The sequence below is a fragment of the Heptranchias perlo genome, unplaced genomic scaffold (assembly GCF_035084215.1).
Source record: "Heptranchias perlo isolate sHepPer1 unplaced genomic scaffold, sHepPer1.hap1 HAP1_SCAFFOLD_990, whole genome shotgun sequence".
In the NCBI taxonomy this organism is placed as follows: Eukaryota; Metazoa; Chordata; class Chondrichthyes; order Hexanchiformes; family Hexanchidae; genus Heptranchias; species Heptranchias perlo.
In genome coordinates, this window is record NW_027140037.1 from 12,414 (window position 1) to 33,531 (window position 21,118).

General features: G+C 59.4%; 1 protein-coding gene across 1 annotated transcript in view; it reads left to right on the forward strand.

Annotated features, from left to right (window-relative positions):
- Positions 1-331: 331 nt before the first annotated feature.
- Positions 332-21,118, forward strand: part of LOC137320159 (sarcoplasmic/endoplasmic reticulum calcium ATPase 2-like) — a gene marked incomplete at its 3' end in the record, with an annotated part of 54,139 nt that continues 33,352 nt past the window's right edge. The window contains exons 1-3 of the mRNA XM_067981898.1: positions 332-645; positions 18,865-18,882; positions 20,247-20,329. Coding sequence (XP_067837999.1) covers positions 528-645; positions 18,865-18,882; positions 20,247-20,329 — 219 coding nt within the window. The remainder of the gene's footprint in view (positions 646-18,864; positions 18,883-20,246; positions 20,330-21,118) is intronic.

Below are 21,118 nucleotides of genomic sequence, written 5' to 3' on the forward strand. Positions count from 1 at the left end.
CGCCTCCTCCTGTCGGCGATTGGCCCGGCGGTTATGGCGCGGAGGTCTCCCCCGACCCCCCCATTGGTCGCCGACGACGCCAATCAAACGCAAGCCCCGCCCACCGCCCCCTCACCGCCGGCGCGCGCTTTCGGGGCTGTTGATGTCGGCGGTTGGGAGAGGAGAGTGCGCAGGCGCGCAAGGGCGGGGCCAGGGGTGGGCGGGAGCGGGTCGAGGCCCCGCCCCTCCTCGGCGCAACGACGGGCGGCCATTGGTCAGCGCGCCGCCGACGACGGGCCGGAGCCGCCGCCCATTGGCGGGCGCCGCTGTCAGTCACCCGCCCTCCCCCCTCCCCGCCCGCGCGCATGCGCAGTTGCGTGCGCGGCGCCGGTATGTCATGGCGTCGGCTTGAAGCGGAGAGGAGAGCGGCGAAAGGAGGCGGATTGTGAGCGGAGCCGCAGCCGGAGCCCAGACACACGGCGAGAGAGAGAGAGAGAGAGAGACGGACGGACGGACAGACAGACAGACAGGCAGGCAGGGGGAGAGAGATGGAGGCCGCCCACACCCGCACCGTGGACGAGGTGCTGCGGCATTTCGGCGTCAACGAGAGCACCGGCCTCGGCCCCGAGCAACTCCGCAAGGGCCGCGACAAGTGGGGCCCGAACGGTGAGAGGGAGGAGGAGGAGGAGGAGGAGGAGGAGGAGGGGACAGAGGGGAGGGGGTCTGAGGAGAGAGGAGGGGCCGGAGGGGGAGGGGCCTGGAGAGAGGGGGGAGAAGGGGAGGGGTCTGAGGAGAGGGGGGGTCTGAGGAGAGGGGGAGGTGCCTGAGGGGGGAGAAGGGGAGGGGCCAGAGGGGAAGGAGGGGGGGTCTGAGGAGAAGGGGAGGGGCCAGAGGGGAGTCTGAGGAGAAGGGGAGGGGCCAGAGGGGGTCTGAGGAGAAGGGGAGGGGGCCAGAGGGTGGTCTGAGGAGAAGGGGAGGGGGCCAGAGGGGGTCTGAGGAGAAGGGGAGGGGCCAGAGGCGTGTCTGAGGAGAAGGGGAGGGGTCTGAGGAGAGGGGAGGGTCCAGAGGGGAGTCTGAGGAGAAGGGGAGGGGCCAGAGGGGGGACTGAGTAGAAGGGGAGGGGCCAGAGGGGGGTCTGAGGAGAAGGGGAGGGGCCAGAGGGGGGTCTGAGAAGGGGAGGGGCCAGAGGGGGGTCTGAGGAGAAGGGGAGGGGCCAGAGGGGGGTCTGAGGAGAAGGGGAGGGGCCAGAGGGGGGGGTCTGAGGAGAAGGGGAGGGGCCAGAGGGGAGTCTGAGGAGAAGGGGAGGGGCCAGAGGGGGGTCTGAGGAGAGGGGAGGGGCCAGAGGGGGGGTCTGAGGAGATGGGGAGGGGCCAGAGGGGGGGTCTGAGGAGAAGGGGAGGGGCCTGAGGGGGAGGGGCCTGGAGAGAGGGGGAGAAGGGGAGGGTCTGAGGAGAAGGGGAGGGGTCTGAGGAGAAGGGGAGGGGTCTGAGGAGAAGGGGAGGGGTCTGAGGAGAAGGGGAGGGGTCTGAGGAGAAGGGGAGGGGTCTGAGGAGAAGGGGAGGGGTCTGAGGAGAAGGGGAGGGGTTTGAGGAGAAGGGGAGGGGCCAGAGGGGGTCTGAGGAGAAGGGGAGGGGCCAGAGGGGGGTCTGAGGAGAAGGGGAGGGGTCTGAGGAGAAGGGGAGGGGCCAGAGAGGGGGTCTGAGGAGAAGGGGAGGGGCCAGAGGGGGGGTCTGAGGAGAAGGGGGGGCGGGGGTCTGAGGAGAAGGGGGGGAGGGGTCTGAGGAGAAGGGGGGGGGGGTCTGAGGAGAAGGGGGGGAGGGTCTGAGGAGAAGGGGGGGAGGGTCTGAGGAGAAGGGGGGGAGGGTCTGAGGAGAAGGGGGGGAGGGTCTGAGGAGAAGGGGGGGGAGGGTCTGAGGAGAAGGGGGGGAGGGTCTGAGGAGAAGGGGGGGAGGGTCTGAGGAGAGGGGGGGGGGGTCTGAGGAGAGGGGGGGGTCTGAGGAGAAGGGGGGGGGTCTGAGGAGAAGGGGGGGGGGTCTGAGGAGAGGGGGGGCCTGAGGGGGGTCTGAGGAGAAGGGGAGGGGTCTGAGGAGAAGGGGAGGGGCCAGAGGGGGGTCTGAGGAGAAGGGGGGGGGGTTTGAGGAGAAGGGGGGGGGGTCTGAGGAGAGGGGGGGGGGTCTGAGGAGAGGGGGGGGTCTGAGGAGAGGGGGGGTCTGAGGAGAAGGGGAGGGGTCTGAGGAGAAGGGGAGGGGCCAGAGGGGGGTCTGAGGAGAAGGGGAGGGGCCAGAGGGGGGGTCAGAGGGGAGGGGCCAGAGGGGGGGGTCTGAGGAGAAGGGGAGGGGCCAGAGGGGGGTCTGAGGAGAAGGGGAGGGGCCTGAGGGGGAGGGGCCTGGAGAGAGGGGGAGAAGGGGAGGGGTCTGAGGAGAAGGGGAGGGGTCTGAGGAGAAGGGGAGGGGTCTGAGGAGAAGGGGAGGGGTCTGAGGAGAAGGGGAGGGGTCTGAGGAGAAGGGGAGGGGTCTGAGGAGAAGGGGAGGGGTCTGAGGAGAAGGGGAGGGGTCTGAGGAGAAGGGGAGGGGTCTGAGGAGAAGGGGAGGGGTCTGAGGAGAAGGGGAGGGGCCAGGGGAGGGGTCTGAGGAGAAGGGGAGGGGCCAGAGGGGGGTCTGAGGAGAAGAGGAGGGGTCTGACGAGAAGGGGAGGGGCCAGAGAGGGGGTCTGAGGATAAGGGGAGGGGCCAGAGGGGGGTCTGAGGAGAAGGGGGGGGGGGGGTCTGAGGAGAAGGGGGGGGGGGTCTGAGGAGAAGGGGGGGGGGGTCTGAGGAGAAGGGGGGGGGGTCTGAGGAGAAGGGGGGGGGTCTGAGGAGAAGGGGGGGGGTCTGAGGAGAAGGGGGGGGGGTCTGAGGAGAAGGGGGGGGGGGTCTGAGGAGAAGGGGGGGGGGGTCTGAGGAGAAGGGGGGGGGGTCTGAGGAGAAGGGGGGGGGTCTGAGGAGAAGGGGGGGGGGTCTGAGGAGAAGGGGGGGGGTCTGAGGAGAAGGGGGGGGGGTCTGAGGAGGGTCTGAGGAGAAGGGGAGGGGCCTGAGGGTGGTCTGAGGAGAAGGGGAGGGGCCTGAGGGGGGTCTAACGAGAAGGGGAGGGGCCAGAGGGGGTGTCTGAGAAGGGGAGGGGCCAGAGGGGGTGTCTGAGAAGGGGAGGGGCCAGAGGGGAGTCTGAGGAGAAGGGGAGGGGCCAGAGGGGGATTTGAGGAGAAGGGGAGGGGCCTGAGGGGGGGTCTGAGGAGAGGGGAGGGGCCAGAGGGGGTCTGAGAAGGGGAGGGGCCTAAGGGGGTCTGAGAAGGGGAGGGGCCTAAGGGGGTCTGAGAAGGGGAGGGGCCTAAGGGGGTCTGAGAAGGGGAGGGGCCAGAGGGGGTGTCTGAGGAGAAGGGGAGGGGCCAGAGGGGGATTTGAGGGGAGGGCCCAGAAGGGGGTTTGAGGAGAAGGGGAGGGGCCAGAGGGGGGTTTGAGGAGAAGGGGAGGGGCCAGAGTGGGGTTTGAGGAGAAGGGGAGGGGCCTGAGGGGGGGTCTGAGGAGAGGGGAGGGGCAAGAGGGGGATCTGAGGGGAGGGCCCAGAGGGGGGTTTGAGAAGGGGAGGGGCCAGAGGGGGGTTTGAGGAGAAGGGGAGGGGCCAGAGGGGGATTTGAGGAGAAGGGGAGGGGCCAGAGGGGGGTCTGAGGAGAAGGGGAGGGGCCAGAGGGGGGTCTGAGGAGAAGGGGAGGGGCCAGAGGGGGGTCTGAGGAGAAGGGGAGGGGCCAGAGGGGGTCTGAGGAGAAGGGGAGGGGCCAGAGGGGGGTCTGAGGAGAGGGGAGGGGCCAGAGGGGGGTTTGAGGAGAAGGGGAGGGGCCAGAGGGGGGTTTGAGGAGAAGGGGAGGGGCCAGAGGGGGGGTCTGAGGAGAAGGGGAGGTGCCTGAGGGGGGGTCTGAGGAGAAGGGGAGGGGCCTGAGGGGGGTCTGAGGAGAAGGGGAGGGGCCTGAGGGGGGGTCTGAGGAGAAGGGGAGGGGCCTGAGGGGTGGTCTGAGGAGAAGGGGAGGGGCCTGAGGGGGGGTCTGAGGAGAAGGGGAGGGGCCTGAGGGCGGTCTGAGGAGAAGGGGAGGGGCCTAAGGGGGTCTGAGAAGGGGAGGGGCCTAAGGGGGTCTGAGAAGGGGAGGGGCCTAAGGGGGTCTGAGAAGGGGAGGGGCCAGAGGGGGTGTCTGAGAAGGGGAGGGGCCAGAGGGGAGTCTGAGGAGAAGGGGAGGGGCCAGAGGGGGATTTGAGGAGAAGGGGAGGAGCCAGAGGGGAGTCTGAGGAGAAGGGGAGGGGCCAGAGGGGGGTTTGAGGAGAAGGGGAGGGGCCTGAGGGGGTGTCTGAGGAGAAGGGGAGGGGCCAGAGGGGGGGTTTGAGGAGAAGGGGAGGGGCCAGAGGGGGTGTCTGAGAAGGGGAGGGGCCTGAGGGGGTGTCTAAGAAGGGGAGGGGCCTGAGGGGGTGTCTGAGGGGAGGGGCCAGGAGATGGGAGGGGCCAGAGGGAGAGTGGGGGGGCTCTGAAGGGAGGGCCCAGAGGGGGGTTTGAGGAGAAGGACGGGGGGTCTGAGAAGGGGAGGGGCCTGAGGGAGAGTGGGGGGGGTCTGAAGGGAGGGGCCTGGTGGAGGGGGGCCTGGGGGAGGGATGGGGCCTGAGGGGAGGGCGGGGCCTGGGCCAGGGTGTCTGAGGGTCCTGGGGCAGGGGTCTGGCGGAGGGGAGAGTGGGCGGGAGGCAGTGGTGCCCCTGGGGGAGGGGCCTGCGATCGCCCCCCCTCTCTGGGGGAGGGGGCCACGGTTCCTCTCCCCGAGGTGTCTGGGGGTGAGAGGGAGGAGTGATTCCTCTTTTGCCCTGGAGCTCTTTTGGAGCGGGGTGGGGGGGTGGGGTTTGGGGTTAAAGAGAAGAGGAGCCCCGGGGGGTGGGGGGTGGTCTCGGGTTTGTTCCCCCCACCCCCCATGAACCTGTATCCGGTGATAATCCTGTACCAGCAGAGCAATGGTTGTGGTGAGTGCCGATCCCACACTCTCTGGGGGAACGCCCGGTCCGGGGTGGAGATCTCACCTCCCACTCCACACCACGCGCGGTCTCCAACAGATCGCGGCGACCGAGGGGGTTTCCGTATAAAATACGATGGGAAAACCAGACCCCCAATTCGACAGAGCCCTCGGGACGTCCCGAAGCTTCACGGCCAACGAAGGACAGTTTTTTTTTGAAGTGTGCTCACTGTTGTAATGTGGGAAACGCAGCAGCCGTCCCTCAGTACCGACCCTCCGACGGCGCGGCGCTCCCTCAGTACCGACCCTCCGACGGCGCGGCGCTCCCTCAGTGCCGACCCTCCGACGGCGCGGCGCTCCCTCAGTGCCGACCCTCCGACGGCGCGGCGCTCCCTCAGTGCCGACCCTCCGACGGCGCGGCGCTCCCTCAGTACCGACCCTCCGACGGCGCGGCGCTCCCTCAGTACCGACCCTCCGACGGCGCGGCGCTCCCTCAGTACCGACCCTCAGCGCAGCAATATCTGAACAAGAAAAATTGAAAGGGACGTGGGGAACGGAGGGTGGGATTGGTACTTGAGGGAGCCGGAACAGTCCCGATGGGCTGTGTGACCTCCTCCTGTGCTGTGTTATTTCTATGATCCTGACTCCCTCTGTCTGTAATTTCTTCGATCGGGTGCCACTCGAGTTCCCTCACGCTCTGCCTCGTGCGTTTCGAAGTTGGCGGAGGAGGGAGAGAGAGTGTGAATCGCAGCACTGGACGCTCTCTGCCTCCGATCTCTGCGATAGGGCAGTCCGAGTCGCCATTGCCTTCTGAGTGTTCATTACAGAACCAGAATAGTTCCTGAGATTCCCACGTGTCTGCGTGGGACTTGATCTGTATCTTGTTTGTCTCGAATTTATAGGCTATAGAAAAAATACTTATTATAACGCCTCCATTTTAAAATTCTCCATCCTCCTGTTCAAATCCCTCCATGGCCCTCGCCCCCCTCCCTCCCTATCTCTGTAACCTCCTCCAGCCCCTACAATTCTCATTCTCCTGTTCAAATCCCTCCATGGCCCCTCGCCCCCTCCCTCCCTATCTCTGTAACCTCCTCCAGCCCCTACAATTCTCATCCTCCTGTTCAAATCCCTCCATGGCCCCTCGCCCCTCCCTCCCTATCTCTGTAACCTCCTCCAGCCCCTACAATTCTCATCCTCCTGTTCAAATCCCTCCATGGCCCCTCGCCCCCCTCCCTCCCTATCTCTGTAACCTCCTCCAGTCCCTACAATTCTCCATCCTCCTGTTCAAATCCCTCCATGGCCCTCGCCCCCTCCCTCCCTATCTCTGTAACCTCCTCCAGCCCCTACAATTCTCATCCTCCTGTTCAAATCCCTCCATCGCCCCTCCCTCCTCCCTCCCTATCTCTGTAACCTCCTCCAGCCCCGACAATTCTCATCCTCCTGTTCAAATCCCTCCATAGCCCCTCGCCCCCCTCCCTCCCTATCTCTGTAACCTCCTCCAGCCCCGACAATTCTCATCCTCCTGTTCAAATCCCTCCATCGCCCCTCCCTCCTCCCTCCCTATCTCTGTAACCTCCTCCAACCCCGACAATTCTCATCCTCCTGTTCAAATCCCTCCATCGCCCCTCCCTCCTCCCTCCCTATCTCTGTAACCTCCTCCAGCCCCTACAATTCTCATCCTCCTGTTCAAATCCCCCACCCCCTCTCCCTCCCTATCTCTGTAACCTCCTCCAACCCCTACAATTCTCATCCTCCTGTTCAAATCCCTCCATGGCCCCTCGCCCCCCCTCCCTATCTCTGTAACCTCCTCCAGCCCCGACAATTCTCCATCCTCCTGTTCAAATCCCTCCATGGCCCTCGCCCCGTCCCTCCCTATCTCTGTAACCTCCTCCAACCCCTACAATTCTCATCCTCCTGTTCAAATCCCTCCATGGCCCCTCGCCCCCCCTCCCTATCTCTGTAACCTCCTCCAGCCCCGACAATTCTCCATCCTCCTGTTCAAATCCCTCCATGGCCCTCGCCCCCTCCCTCCCTATCTCTGTAACCTCCTCCAGTCCCTACAATTCTCATCCTCCTGTTCAAATCCCTCCATGGCCCCTCGCCCCTCCCTCCCTATCTCTGTAACCTCCTCCAGCCCCGACAATTCTCATCCTCCTGTTCAAATCCCTCCATGGCCCCTCCCTCCTCCCTCCTCCCTCCCTATCTCTGTAACCTCCTCCAGCCCCGACAATTCTCATCCTCCTGTTCAAATCCCTCCATCGCCCCTCCCTCCTCCCTCCCTATCTCTGTAACCTCCTCCAGCCCCTACAATTCTCCATCCTCCTGTTCAAATCCCTCCATGGCCCTCGCCCCCTCCCTCCCTATCTCTGTAACCTCCTCCAGCCCCGACAATTCTCATCCTCCTGTTCAAATCCCTCCATCGCCCCTCCCTCCTCCCTCCCTATCTCTGTAACCTCCTCCAGCCCCTACAATTCTCATCCTCCTGTTCAAATCCCCCACCCCCTCTCCCTCCCTATCTCTGTAACCTCCTCCAACCCCTACAATTCTCATCCTCCTGTTCAAATCCCTCCATGGCCCCTCGCCCCCCCTCCCTATCTCTGTAACCTCCTCCAGCCCCGACAATTCTCCATCCTCCTGTTCAAATCCCTCCATGGCCCTCGCCCCCTCCCTCCCTATCTCTGTAACCTCCTCCAACCCCTACAATTCTCATCCTCCTGTTCAAATCCCTCCATGGCCCCTCGCCCCCTCCCTCCCTATCTCTGTAACCTCCTCCAACCCCTACAATTCTCATCCTCTTGTTCAAATCCCTCCATGGCCCCTCGCCCCTCCCTCCCTATCTCTGTAACCTCCTCCAGCCCCGACAATTCTCCATCCTCCTGTTCAAATCCCTCCATGGCCCTCGCCCCCTCCCTCCCTATCTCTGTAACCTCCTCCAACCCCTACAATTCTCATCCTCCTGTTCAAATCCCTCCATGGCCCCTCGCCCCCCCTCCCTATCTCTGTAACCTCCTCCAGCCCCTACAATTCTCCATCCTCCTGTTCAAATCCCTCCATGGCCCCTCCCTCCTCCCTCCCTATCTCTGTAACCTCCTCCAGCCCCGACAATTCTCATCCTCCTGTTCAAATCCCTCCATCGCCCCTCCCTCCTCCCTCCCTATCTCTGTAACCTCCTCCAGCCCCTACAATTCTCCATCCTCCTGTTCAAATCCCTCCATGGCCCTCGCCCCCTCCCTCCCTATCTCTGTAACCTCCTCCAACCCCTACAATTCTCATCCTCCTGTTCAAATCCCTCCATGGCCCCTCGCCCCCCTCCCTATCTCTGTAACCTCCTCCAGCCCCGACAATTCTCATCCTCCTGTTTAAATCACTCCATGGCCCTCACCCCCTCACTATCTCTGTAACCCCCTACGACCCTCCGAGATCTCTGCCCTCCTCCAATTCCGGCCTCTTGTCCATCCCCCCCGATTCCCATCGCTCCACCATTGGCGGCCGTGCCTTCAGCTGCCTGGGGCCCTGAGCTCTGGAATTCCCTCCCTAAACCTCTCCCTCTCTCTCTCTCTCCCTCCTCCTTTAAGACGCTCCTTAAAACCTCCCTCTTTGCCCGAGCTTTTGGTCACCTGTCCGATTATCTCCTCATGGGGCTCGATGGTGAATTTTAATCTGATTTACGCTCCTGTGAGGGGCCCTGGGGACGTTTCACTACGTTAAAGGGGCTGGAGAGATGGGAGTTGTTATTCAGTGGAATCCAGTGGCTTGAAGATTATGGGGTGTCTCAGTGTCCAATCCATAGGAGCATTCGTTCCGGGGAAATGGAGAGCCATGCCTGTCTTGCTGTTGTCTCTCCTTCCATCCCTGTGTCCTGTCCTATGTCCGCCTCGGACGTGCTTGGACGGAGGCAGGCGACTCGAGGGCCACGCTCGAGACTTGATTCCCATGGAGCGAACGGCTGTAGAGATGGGATGGTTCCTCCCATTTCCCCCCACCCCACGAGCCCCCCCCGATTTCAGTCATAGAATCTCACAGCCCAGGAGGAGGCCACTCTGCCCATCGTGCCTGTGCTGGCTCTGTGAACGAGCTCTCCAATCAGTCCCACTCCCCCCTGCTCTTTCCCCCATCGCCCTGTAAATTTTCCCCCTTCGAGTATCTCTCCGATTCCCCCTTTTGAAAGTTATTATTGAATCTGTTCCCACCGCCCTTTCAGGGAGCGAATTCCAGATCATCACAACTCGCTGCGTAAAAAAACATTCTCCTCATCTCCCCCTCTGGTTCTTTCCCCGATTATCTTCAATCTGTGTCCTCTGGTCCCCGACCCTCCTGCCCACTGGGAAACACTCTCTCCTTATTCACTCGATCAAAACCCCTCCTGATTGTGAACCCCTCGATTAAATCTCCCCTTAACCTTCTCCGCTCCGAGGAGAACAATTCCCAGTTTCTCCAGTCTCTCCGCATAACTGAGGTCCCTCATCCCCTGGTCCCATTCTGGGAAATCTCCTCCGCACCCTCTCCGAGAGCCCTGGACATCCTTCCTGAAGTGCGCGAGGCCCAGAGTTGAACACAATACTCCAGCTGGGGTCGAACCCAGTGATTTGTAAAGGTTTACCATCACTACTGTACTCTCTGCCTCTATTTATAAACCCAAGGATCCCATTTACTTTTTAACAACCTTATTAATTCGTCCTGCCACCTTCAGAGATTTGTGTACGTACACCCCCAGGTCTCTCTGTTCCTGCACCACCTTTAAAATTTAGTTTATATTGCCTCTCCTCACTGTTAACAAGTGCATTCCTGGGCAGGTGGGAGGAACAGGAGCAGGCCATTCAGCCCCTCGAGCCTGTTCCGCCATTCAATTGAAGGCCGACCTTCAATTCAAACGTTATCTCCACCTACCTGCCTTGGTTCCGTACCCCTTAATACCCTCGTCTAACAAAAATCTATCGCTCTTAGCTTTTTCAATTGGCCCCCAGCCCCAACAGCTTTTTACAAAGTTACATAGAGCTTAGAGGACACAATCGAGGCCATTCGGCCCAACTGGTCTATCCCGGTGTTTATGCTCCACACGAGCCTCCTCCCTCCCCTCCTCTTCATCTCACCAGATCACCGTATCCTTCTATTCCTTTCTCCCTCATGTACTTATCTCGCTCCCCCTGAAATGCATCATTTTCGGTGGGGAGGGAGAAAGAGAGTCCCAGGTTTCCACTCCCCCTTTGTGTGAAGAAATAATTCTTGATATCACCCCTAAACGGCCTCACTCTAATTTTAAGACTAGCCCCCCTTTGTCTGGACTCCCCACCAGAGGAATTAGGCCAGATAGTTTCTTGAATCATCCATCAATTCGATCACCTCTTAACCTTCGACACTCGGTGAAATCTACAGGCCCAATGATTGTACTGCTGCTCGGTTTTAATAGGACCCCTCTCACTTGCTGGGAGACCCCTGCCTATAGTAACGGCCCCGTGCTTTTTATTAACAGCGGAGGGACAGAGAAGGAAAATAAGCAAACCTGGTCTACAGGTACAGGAGGAGGCCCAGAGACGACTGCTCCTCCCCCCACTCCCCCCGGGACTGTGTTAATGAGCAGCGTTGATCGAAAGGTTAATTGGTTACTGAGAGGAGGTGCATTGCAATTAACTTCAGAACAAGGAACTGTTAACAAGGAGAGGGACCATGTTGGTATAAAATCCGCTAGGATTCGAGGTGGGGGGGGAACAACCGGGTGTGAGAGAGAGCCCATATCTCGAGTCTGATCCCCATACCCTCTCCATCACCAAGACCGCCTACTTCCAATTAACTGAGAGGCTGTTTTCCCCCCTGGCTGGAGAGTCTAGAACGAGGGGGCATAGTCTCAGGATAAGGGGTCGGCCATCCTAGACTGAGAGGAGGAGGAATTTCTTCACTCGGAGGGAGGTGAATCTTTGGAATTCTCTCCCCCAGAGGGCTGTGGATGCTCAGTCGTTGAGTATATTCAAGGCGGAGATCGATGGATTTTTGGGGAATCGAGGGATACGGGGATCAGGGGGGAAAGTGGAGTTGAGGCCGAAGATCGGCCATGATCTAATTGAATGGCGGAGCAGGCTCGAGGGGCCGAATGGCCTACTCCTGCCCCTATTTCTTATGTTCCACCTCCGTAATATCGCCCGTCTCCACCCCTGCCTCAGCTCATCTGCTGCTGGAACCCTCATCCGTGCCTTTGTCCCCTCCAGACTGGACTGTTCCCCTGCTCTCCTGGCCGGTCTTCCACCCTCTAATGATCCACTTGTCTGAAACCCTGCTGCCCCCCCCCGCCGTATCATCCTAACTCGCACCGAGTCCCGTTCACCCATCACCCCATCTGCTCGCTGACCTGCATTGACTCCCGGTCCAGCAATGCCTCGAGTTTAAAATTCTCATACTCCTCATCCCTCCATGGCCCCTCGCCCCCCTCCCTCCCTATCTCTGTAACCTCCTCCAGCCCCCTACAACCCTCCGAGATCTCTGCCCTCCTCCAATTCCGACCTCTTGTCCATCCCCCCCGATTCCCATCGCTCCGCCATTGGCGGCCGTGCCTTCAGCTGCCTGGGGCCCTGAGCTCTGGAATTCCCTCCCTAAACCCCTCCGTCTCTCTCCCTCCTCCTTCAAGACGCTCCTTAAAACCTCCCTCTTTGCCCGAGCTTTTGGTCTCCTGTCCTAATATCTCCTTATGGGGCTCGGTGGTGAATTTTAATCTGATTTACGCTCCTGTGAGGGACCCTGGGGACGTTTCACTACGTTAAAGGGGCTGTAGAAATGGGAGTTGCTGTTGAGGAGAAGCTAATTGATCCGTACAGGATTGTTTTCCCTGGAATATGGGGGAGTCCTGTGGGACGATGCGGGGTCCGTGATTGGCAGTGTAGCTTGGGTATGAGTATTAGCTGTGGCGCAGTGGGCAGCACTCTCGATCTTCTGAGTCAGAAGATCGAGGGTTCGAGCCCCCACTCCAGAGACCTGAGCACAAAACCCAGGCTAACACTCCCGGTGTCGGTGCTGAGGGAGTGCCACACTGTCGGAGGGTCGGTACTGAGGGAGCGCCGCACTGTCGGAGGGTCGGTACTGAGGGAGCGCCGCACTGTCGGAGGGTCAGTACTGAGGGAGTGCCACACTGTCGGAGGGTCGGTACTGAGGGAGGGCCGCACTGTCGGAGGGTTGGTACTGAGGGAGGGCCGCACTGTCGGAGGGTCGGTACTGAGGGAGGGCCGCACTGTCGGAGGGTCGGTACTGAGGGAGGGCCGCACTGTCGGAGGGTCGGTACTGAGGGAGGGCCGCACTGTCGGAGGGTCGGTACTGAGGGAGCGCCGCACTGTCGGAGGGTCGGTACTGAGGGAGCGCCACACTGTCGGAGGGTCGGTACTGAGGGAGCGCCGCACTGTCGGAGGGTCAGTACTGAGGGAGCGCCGCACTGTCGGAGGGTCGGTGCTGAGGGAGCGCCGCACTGTCGGAGGGTCGGTGCTGAGGGAGCGCCGCACTGTCGGAGGGTCGGTGCTGAGGGAGCGCCGCACTGTCGGAGGGTCGGTGCTGAGGGAGCGCCGCACTGTCGGAGGGTCAGTACTGAGGGAGCGCCGCACTGTCGGAGGGTCGGTGCTGAGGGAGCGCCGTACTGTCGGAGGGTCGGTGCTGAGGGAGCGCCGCACTGTCGGAGGGTCGGTGCTGAGGGAGCGCCGCACTGTCGGAGGGGCCATCTTTCGGGATGAGACATTAAACTGAGGCCCCGTCTGCCCCTCTCAGGTGGATGTAAAAGATCCCACGGCCCACTATTGGAAGAAGAGCAGGGGGGAGTTCTCCCCGGGGTCCTGGGGCCGATATTTATCCCTTGACCAACATCACTAAAAAAAAAACAGATGATCTGGGTCATTTATCACATCGCTGTTTGTGGGATCTTGCTGTGCGCAAATTGGCTGCTGCGTTTCCCACATTACAACAGTGAGCGCACTGTATCTAACCCGTGCTGCACCTGCCCCCTGGGAGCGCTCGATGCTGACACTGGGTATAAGGTGGGGGACACACTGTCAGGGTAATGTAGAGGGAGCTCTACACTGTATCTAACCCGTGCTGTACCTGCCCCCTGGGAGCGCTCGATGCTGACACTGGGTATAAGGTGGGGGACACACTGTCAGGGTAATGTAGAGGGAGCTCTACACTGTATCTAACCCGTGCTGTACCTGCCCCCTGGGAGCGCTCGATGCTGACACTGGGTATAAAGTGGGGGACACACTGTCAGGGTAATGTAGAGGGAGCTCTACACTGTATCTAACCCGTGCTGTACCTGCCCCCTGGGAGCGCTCGATGCTGACACTGGGTATAAAGTGGGGGACACACTGTCAGGGTAATGTAGAGGGAGCTCTACACTGTATCTAACCCGTGCTGTACCTGCCCTCTGGGAGCGCTCGATGCTGACACTGGGTATAAAGTGGGGGACACACTGTCAGGGTAATGTAGAGGGAGCTCTACACTGTATCTAACCCGTGCTGTACCTGCCCCCTTGGGAGCGCTCGATGCTGACACTGGGTATAAAGTGGGGGACACACTGTCAGGGTAATGTAGAGGGAGCTCTACACTGTATCTAACCCGTGCTGTACCTGCCCTCTGGGAGCGCTCGATGCTGACACTGGGTATAAAGTGGGGGACACACTGTCAGGGTAATGTAGAGGGAGCTCTACACTGTATCTAACCCGTGCTGTACCTGCCCCCTTGGGAGCGCTCGATGCTGACACTGGGTATAAAGTGGGGGACACACTGTCAGGGTAATGGGGGGAGAGGGGGTGCTGTTCCTGGACGAGTTTGCTGCCGTGTACCAGTACCTTTCCTTGTGATAATCTAATCCTCTGTGGCTACTTGTTTTGAGCTGGGTGTAAAATTCCCAGTGGGGCCCTCAGTTAAGGGGTTGAAACAGCCTCAGAGGGTCGCTGGCACTGTTTCCTTCAGTGTTCTTTATATCCCCACCGTCCTCTGAAAGCACTTACTGTCTGGATCTCTCTCGGTGACTCAGCCTATTGTTCAATAGTGTGTGTGTTTGAGTAAGGTTTGGCTAGTCTGAGCTGAGTCTGTCTGGGGTGAGGGGGTTCAGGGTTAGCTGGTGAGTGTGTACTTGGATAAGGGTTAGCTCGTGCGTGCATGTAAGGGTGAGCTGGTATGTGTGCGTGTAAGGGTTAACAGTGTGCGTGTATCATAGGTGCAGCACAGGAGGAGGCCACTCGACCCATCCTGCCTGTGCGAGCTCTGTGAACGAGCTCTCCAATCAGTCCCACTCCCCCCTGCTCTTTCCCCCATCTCCCTGTAAATTTTCCCCCTTCGAGTATTTCTCCGATTCCCCCTTTTGAAAGTTATTATTGAATCTGTTCCCACCGCCCTTTCAGGGAGCGAGTTCCAGATCATCACAACTCGCTGCGTAAAAAAACATTCTCCTCATCTCCCCCTCTGGTTCTTTCCCCGATTATCTTCAATCTGCGTCCTCTGGTCCCCGACCCTCCTGCCCACTGGGAAACACTCTCTCCTTATTTACTCTCTCAAAACCCCTCCTGATTTCAAACCCCTCGATTAAATCTCCCCTTAACCTTCTCCGCTCCGAGGAGAACAATTCCCAGTTTCTCCAGTCTCTCCACATAACTGAGGTCCCTCATCCCCTGGTCCCATTCTGGGAAATCTCCTCCGCACCCTCTCCGAGGGCCCTGGTCATCCTTCCTAAAGTGCAGGGCCAGGAATTGGACACAATCCTCCAGCTGGGGTCTAACCCAGTGTTTTATAAAGGTTTAGCATCGCTCCCTTGCTTTTGTACTCTGTGCCTCTATTAATAAAGCCCAGGATCCCATCTGCTTTTTTAACAGCCTTCTCAACTTGTCCTGCCACCTTCAATGATTTGTGTACACACACCCCCAGGTCTCTCTGTTCCTGCACCCCCTTTAAAATTGTACCATTTAGTTTATTTTGCCTCTCCTCATTCTTCCTACCAAAATGCATCACTTCACACTTCTCTGCATTAAATTTCATCTGCCGTGTGTCTGTCCATTTCCCCAGTCTGTCTCCGTCCTCCTGAAGTCTGTTACTATCCTCCTCACTGTTTACTACATTTCCCGAGTTTCGTGTCTTCTGCAAGCTTTGAAATTATACCCTCGATACCGAAGTCCAGATCGTTAATATATATCAAAAAGAGCAGTGGTCCTAATACTGACCCCTGGGGAACACTCTGTAAACTTCCCTCCAGTCTGAGAAACAACTGTTCACTGTTACTCTCTGCTTTCTGTCCCCGAGACAATTTTGTCTCCACACTGCCTCTGTCCCTTTAATCCCATGGGCTTTAATTTTGTTAAAAAGTCTATCATGTGGCACTTTATCAAACGTCTTTTGAAAGTCCATAAACACAACATCACCCACACTCCCCTCATCAACTCTCCGTTACTTCATCAAAGAACTCAATCAAGTTCGTCAAACACAATTTTCCTTTAACAAATCCGTGCTGACTTTCATTTATTAGCCCAGACTTTTCCCAGTGACAATTAATTTTGTCCCGGATTATCGTCTGTAAAAGTTTCCCCACCACTGACGTTAGTCTGACCGGCCTGTAATTGCCGGGTTTATCTCACTCCCCTTTTTTGAACAGGGATGTAACATTTACAATCCTCCAGTCCTCCGGCACCGCTCCCATATCTAGGGAGGATTGGAAGATTGCGGCCAGAGTCTCCGCAATTTCCACCCTTACTTCCCTCAGTAACCGAGGATGCATCTCATCCCGACCGGGAGACTTTTCCACCTTGAGTACTGCCAATCTTTTAAGTATCTCCTCTTTATCCTCTCCAATATCACTACTACCTCCTCCTTTACTCTACAATGGAGGCATTCTCTTCTCTAGTGTTTGGATAAGGGTTAGCTGGTGTGTGTCTGTGTGTGCGCACTTGTGTAAAGGTTGGTGTGTGTAGGGGGTCATTCAGTCAGTGTGGTGTATATAGGGGTCAGTGTGTGTGTGTGTGTGTGTCTGTCTGGGATGGGGTCGGTGTGTCTGTCTGTCTGGGATGGGGTCGGTGTGTCTGTCTGTCTGGGATGGGGTCGGTCTGTCTGTCTGTCTGGGATGGGGTCGGTGTGTCTGTCTGTCTGGGATGGGGTCGGTGTGTCTGTCTGTCTGGGATGGGGTCGGTGTGTCTGTCTGTCTGGGATGGGGTCGGTGTGTCTGTCTGTCTGGGATGGGGTCGGTGTGTCTGTCTGTCTGGGATGGGGTCGGTGTGTCTGTCTGTCTGGGATGGGGTCGGTGTGTCTGTCTGTCTGGGATGGGGTCGGTGTGTCTGTCTGTCTGGGATGGGGTCGGTGTGTCTGTCTGTCTGGGATGGGGTCGGTGTGTCTGTCTGTCTGGGATGGGGTCGGTGTGTCTGTCTGTCTGGGATGGGGTCGGTGTGTCTGTCTGTCTGGGATGGGGTCGGTGTGTCTGTCTGTCTGGGATGGGGTCGGTGTGTCTGTCTGTCTGGGATGGGGTCGGTGTGTCTGTCTGTCTGGGATGGGGTCGGTGTGTGTCTGTCTGGGATGGGGTCGGTGTGTCTGTCTGTCTGGGATGGGGTCGGTGTGTCTGTCTGTCTGGGATGGGGTCGGTGTGTCTGTCTGTCTGGGATGGGGTCGGTGTGTCGGTCTGTCTGGGATGGGGTCGGTGTGTCGGTCTGTCTGTCTGGGATGGGGTCGGTGTGTCGGTCTGTCTGTCTGGGATGGGGTCGGTGTGTCGGTCTGTCTGTCTGGGATGGGGTCGGTGTGTCGGTCGGTCTGTCTGGGATGGGGTCGGTGTGTCGGTCGGTCTGTCTGGGATGGGGGTCAGTGTGTGTGTCTGTCTGTCTGGGATGGGGTCGGTGTGTCTGTCTGTCTGGGATGGGGTCGGTCTGTCTGTCTGGGATGGGGGGTGCGGTGTGTGTGAGAGAGAGATTCGGTCGGTCTGTCTGTCTGGGATGGGTGTGTGTGTGAGAGAGATTCGGTCAGTCTGTGATGGGGTCTGTCTGTCTGGGATGGGGGGTGCGGTCTGTGTGAGAGAGATTCGGTCGGTCTGTGTGTCTGTCTGGGATGGGGGGTGCGGTCTGTGTGAGAGAGATTCGGTCGGTCTGTGTGTCTGTCTGGGATGGGGGGTGCGGTCTGTGTGAGAGAGATTCGGTCGGTCTGTCTGTCTGTCTGGGATGGGGGGTGCGGTCTGTGTGACAGAGATTCGGTCGGTCTGTGTGTCTGTCTGGGATGGGGGGTGCGGTCTGTGTGAGAGAGATTCGGTCGGTCTGTGTGTCTGTCTGGGATGGGGGGTGCGGTCTGTGTGAGAGAGATTCGGTCGGTCTGTGTGTCTGTCTGGGATGGGGGGTGCGGTCTGTGTGAGAGAGATTCGGTCGGTCTGTGTGTCTGTCTGGGATGGGGGGTGCGGTCTGTGTGTCTGTCTGGGATGGGGGGTGCGGTCTGTGTGAGAGAGATTCGGTCGGTCGGTCTGTCTGGGATGGGGGGTGCGGTCTGTGTGAGAGAGATTCGGTCGGTCTGTGTGTCTGTCTGGGATGGGGGGTGCGGTCTGTGTGAGAGAGATTCGGTCGGTCTGTGTGTCTGTCTGGGATGGGGGGTGCGGTCTGTGTGAGAGAGATTCGGTCGGTCTGTGTGTCTGTCTGGGATGGGGGGTGCGGTCTGTGTGTCTGTCTGGGATGGGGGGTGCGGTCTGTGTGAGAGAGATTCGGTCGGTCGGTCTGTCTGGGATGGGGGGTGCGGTCTGTGTGAGAGAGATTCGGTCGGTCTGTGTGTCTGTCTGGGATGGGGGGTGCGGTCTGTGTGAGAGATTCGGTCGGTCTGTGTGTCTGTCTGGGATAGGGGGTGCGGTCTGTGTGAGAGAGATTCGGTCGGTCGGTCTGTCTGGGATGGGGGGTGCGGTCTGTGTGAGAGAGATTCGGTCGGTCGGTCTGTCTGGGATGGGGGGTGCGGTCTGTGAGAGAGATTCGGTCGGTCTGTGTGTCTGTCTGGGATGGGGGGTGCGGTCTGTGTGAGAGAGATTTGGTCGGTCGGTCTGTCTGGGATGGGGGGTGCGGTCTGTGTGAGAGAGATTCGGTCGGTCTGTGTGTCTGTCTGGGATGGGGGGTGCGGTCTGTGTGAGAGAGATTTGGTCGGTCGGTCTGTCTGGGATGGGGGGTGCGGTCTGTGTGAGAGAGATTCGGTCGGTCGGTCTGGGATGGGGGGTGCGGTCTGTGTGAGAGAGATTCGGTCGGTCTGTGTGTCTGTCTGGGATGGGGGGTGCGGTCTGTGTGAGAGAGATTCGGTCGGTCGGTCTGTCTGGGATGGGGGGTGCGGTCTGTGTGAGAGAGATTCGGTCGGTCTGTGTGTCTGTCTGGGATGGGGGGTGCGGTCTGTGTGAGAGAGATTCGGTCGGTCTGTGTGTCTGTCTGGGATGGGGGGTGCGGTCTGTGTGAGAGAGATTCGGTCGGTCTGTGTGTCTGTCTGGGATGGGGGGTGCGGTCTGTGTGAGAGAGATTCGGTCTGTGTGTCTGTCTGGGATGGGGGGTGCGGTCTGTGTGAGAGATTCGGTCGGTCTGTGTGTCTGTCTGGGATGGGGGGTGCGGTCTGTGTGAGAGAGATTCGGTCGGTCGGTCTGTCTGGGATGGGGGGTGCGGTCTGTGTGAGAGAGATTCGGTCGGTCGGTCTGTCTGGGATGGGGGGTGCGGTCTGTGTGAGAGAGATTCGGTCGGTCGGTCTGTCTGGGATGAGATTATCCAGGGCTCTTCTCCCTCTGATTCTAACGGGCCTGATTCTGGTGATATCAGAGATCAGTTTTTCCCAGCCTGGATGAGTGGGTCATTTGGAGGTTTTAATTTCTGTTCAATGCTGTTTCTAACTCTCCCCTCTCTCTTTTCCATGTTACTGCGCCTCCTGTTTGACCAGAACTCCCAGCGGAAGAAGGTAAGGGAATTCGTTGCCTCTACTGGTGACATCAAATTTACATTGGGAGGGTCCTGGGGTGAATCCCCCCCCCAGACAGAGGGGACGAAGGCGCGCTCTCTCTCTCTCTCTCTCTCTCTCTTTCTCTGATGGGGGACTGGGTTGGGGATCAGAGGGTCAGACACACTCCCAGTGGTGTGACTACACCTCCCAAACGGTGCCAGGAATACTCGACGTTAATGTTTTAAGCGCCCTCCCCAGCGTGTTACTGAGTCTCCCAGCCCAGCAAGGGCACCGGGCAGTTCCCCCCCCCCCCCCTCCCCGATCCGGCTGAGTTCGGTCGGCCTCCGTGCCCCCGGGTTAAGGAGGAGGGCGTTCACCCAGCACCCCCATCACCGAGCTGAGGCATCTTCGACTCTCCCACCGGGTCCCCAACTCTCTCTCTGCGATAGGCTTCCCCAGGGCTCAGGGCCCTGGGCTTCTCCTCCAGTTCCTCCTCCCAGCTGGCCACACTTCACGTGTGAGCCTTCTCTCTAACCCAGGGGTCACTGGACAGTGATCGGGAGCAGGAACCTTGGCTGATTTCCCCCTCTCTCTAACCCGGGGGTCACTGGACAGTGATCAGGAGCAGGAACCCTGGCTGAATTCCCCCTCTCTCTAACCCAGGGGTCACTGGACAGTGATCGGGAGCAGGAACCCTGGCTGATTTCCCCCTCTCTCTAACCCAGGGGTCACTGGACAGTGATCGGGAGCAGGAACCCTGGCTGATTTCCCCCTCTCTCTAACCCAGGGGTCACTGGACAGTGATCAGGAGCAGGAACCCTGGCTGATTTCCCCTCTCTCTAACCCAGGGGTCACTGGACAGTGATCGGGAGCAGGAACCCTGGCTGATTTCCCCTCTCTCTAACCCAGGGGTCACTGGACAGTGATCAAGAGCAGGAACCCTGGCTGAATTCCCCCTCTCTCTAACCCAGGGGTCACTGGACAGTGATCGGGAGCAGGAACCCTGGCTGATTTCCCCTCTCTCTAACCCAGGGGTCACTGGACAGTGATCAGGAGCAGGAACCCTGGCTGATTTCCCCCTCTCTCTAACCCAGGGGTCACAGGGCTGGAGTTGAAGCCTGGCCCTTTTGCTGCTCTGTGTGTGTGTGGGGGGGCTCAGTCCCACACCGGGCGGTGCCTGCCCCACCCTGTATCTGCTGCGTCCTTTCCTCTCAGTCTGACCAGGTGGAATCGCTCCAAGAATCTCCAACAGACACCCACCGTTACTCTCTGGTACTGACTGCCTGAGCGAGCTGAGGCCTCTGTGGGGGAGAGGGCGGGGAGCTTGGCTTGTGTGTGTTAATGGCTGTGGTTTACTCTCTCCCTCTCTCTCTCTCCCTCAGGGAAGTCCCTCTGGTCCCTAGTGATCGATCAGTTTGAAGATTTGTTGGTGCGGATCTTGCTGCTGGCTGCCTGCATCTCTTTTGTGAGTAGCGACCCCCCTTCCCCCGGCTCAAATTCAGTTCTACACCAGGGCCCCGTGCTCTCGCCGTGTGCTCGATGACGACTTGTACGCCGGTCGGGTACTTCTTCATAAAATGTCACCGAACGCCTGCTCGCACCTCGATCGCCTCTTGTTACCCGCTGGGCCGTTGCTCTCGTCCTCTGGGGACCTGGGGGTCCCACCCTGCCCCGGGCAGAGGGGACTAAGGGGTGTCTGTCTCTCCTCCCCCTCTCTCCCTCTGATGGGGGACTGGGTGGGGTCAGTGGGTCAGTCACTGACCTTTCACCCTCTGGGGATCTCACACCCAGCCCCAGGTAAAGGGGACCAAGTGTGTGCTCGCTCTTTCCCCCCCCCCTGCCCCCCCCCCCCGATGTAATCAATGTTTTAATGCTTTACAGAACTTTACTGTGCATCCAACCTGGGAGTGTTTGATGGGACAGTGTAGAGGGAGCTTTACTCTGTATCTAACTCTGTACCTGACCCTGGGAGTGTTTGATGGGACAGTGTAGAGGGAGCTTTACTCTGTATCTAACCCTGTACCTGCCCTGGGAGTGTTTGATGGGACAGTGTAGAGGGAGCTTTACTCTGTATCTAACCCTGTACCTGACCCTGGGAGTGTTTGATGGGACAGTGTAGAGGGAGCTTTACTCTGTATCTAACCCTGTACCTGACCCTGGGAGTGTTTGATGGGACAGTGTAGAGGGAGCTTTACTCTGTATCTAACACTGTACCTGACCCTGGGAGTGTTTGATGGGACAGTGTAGAGGGAGC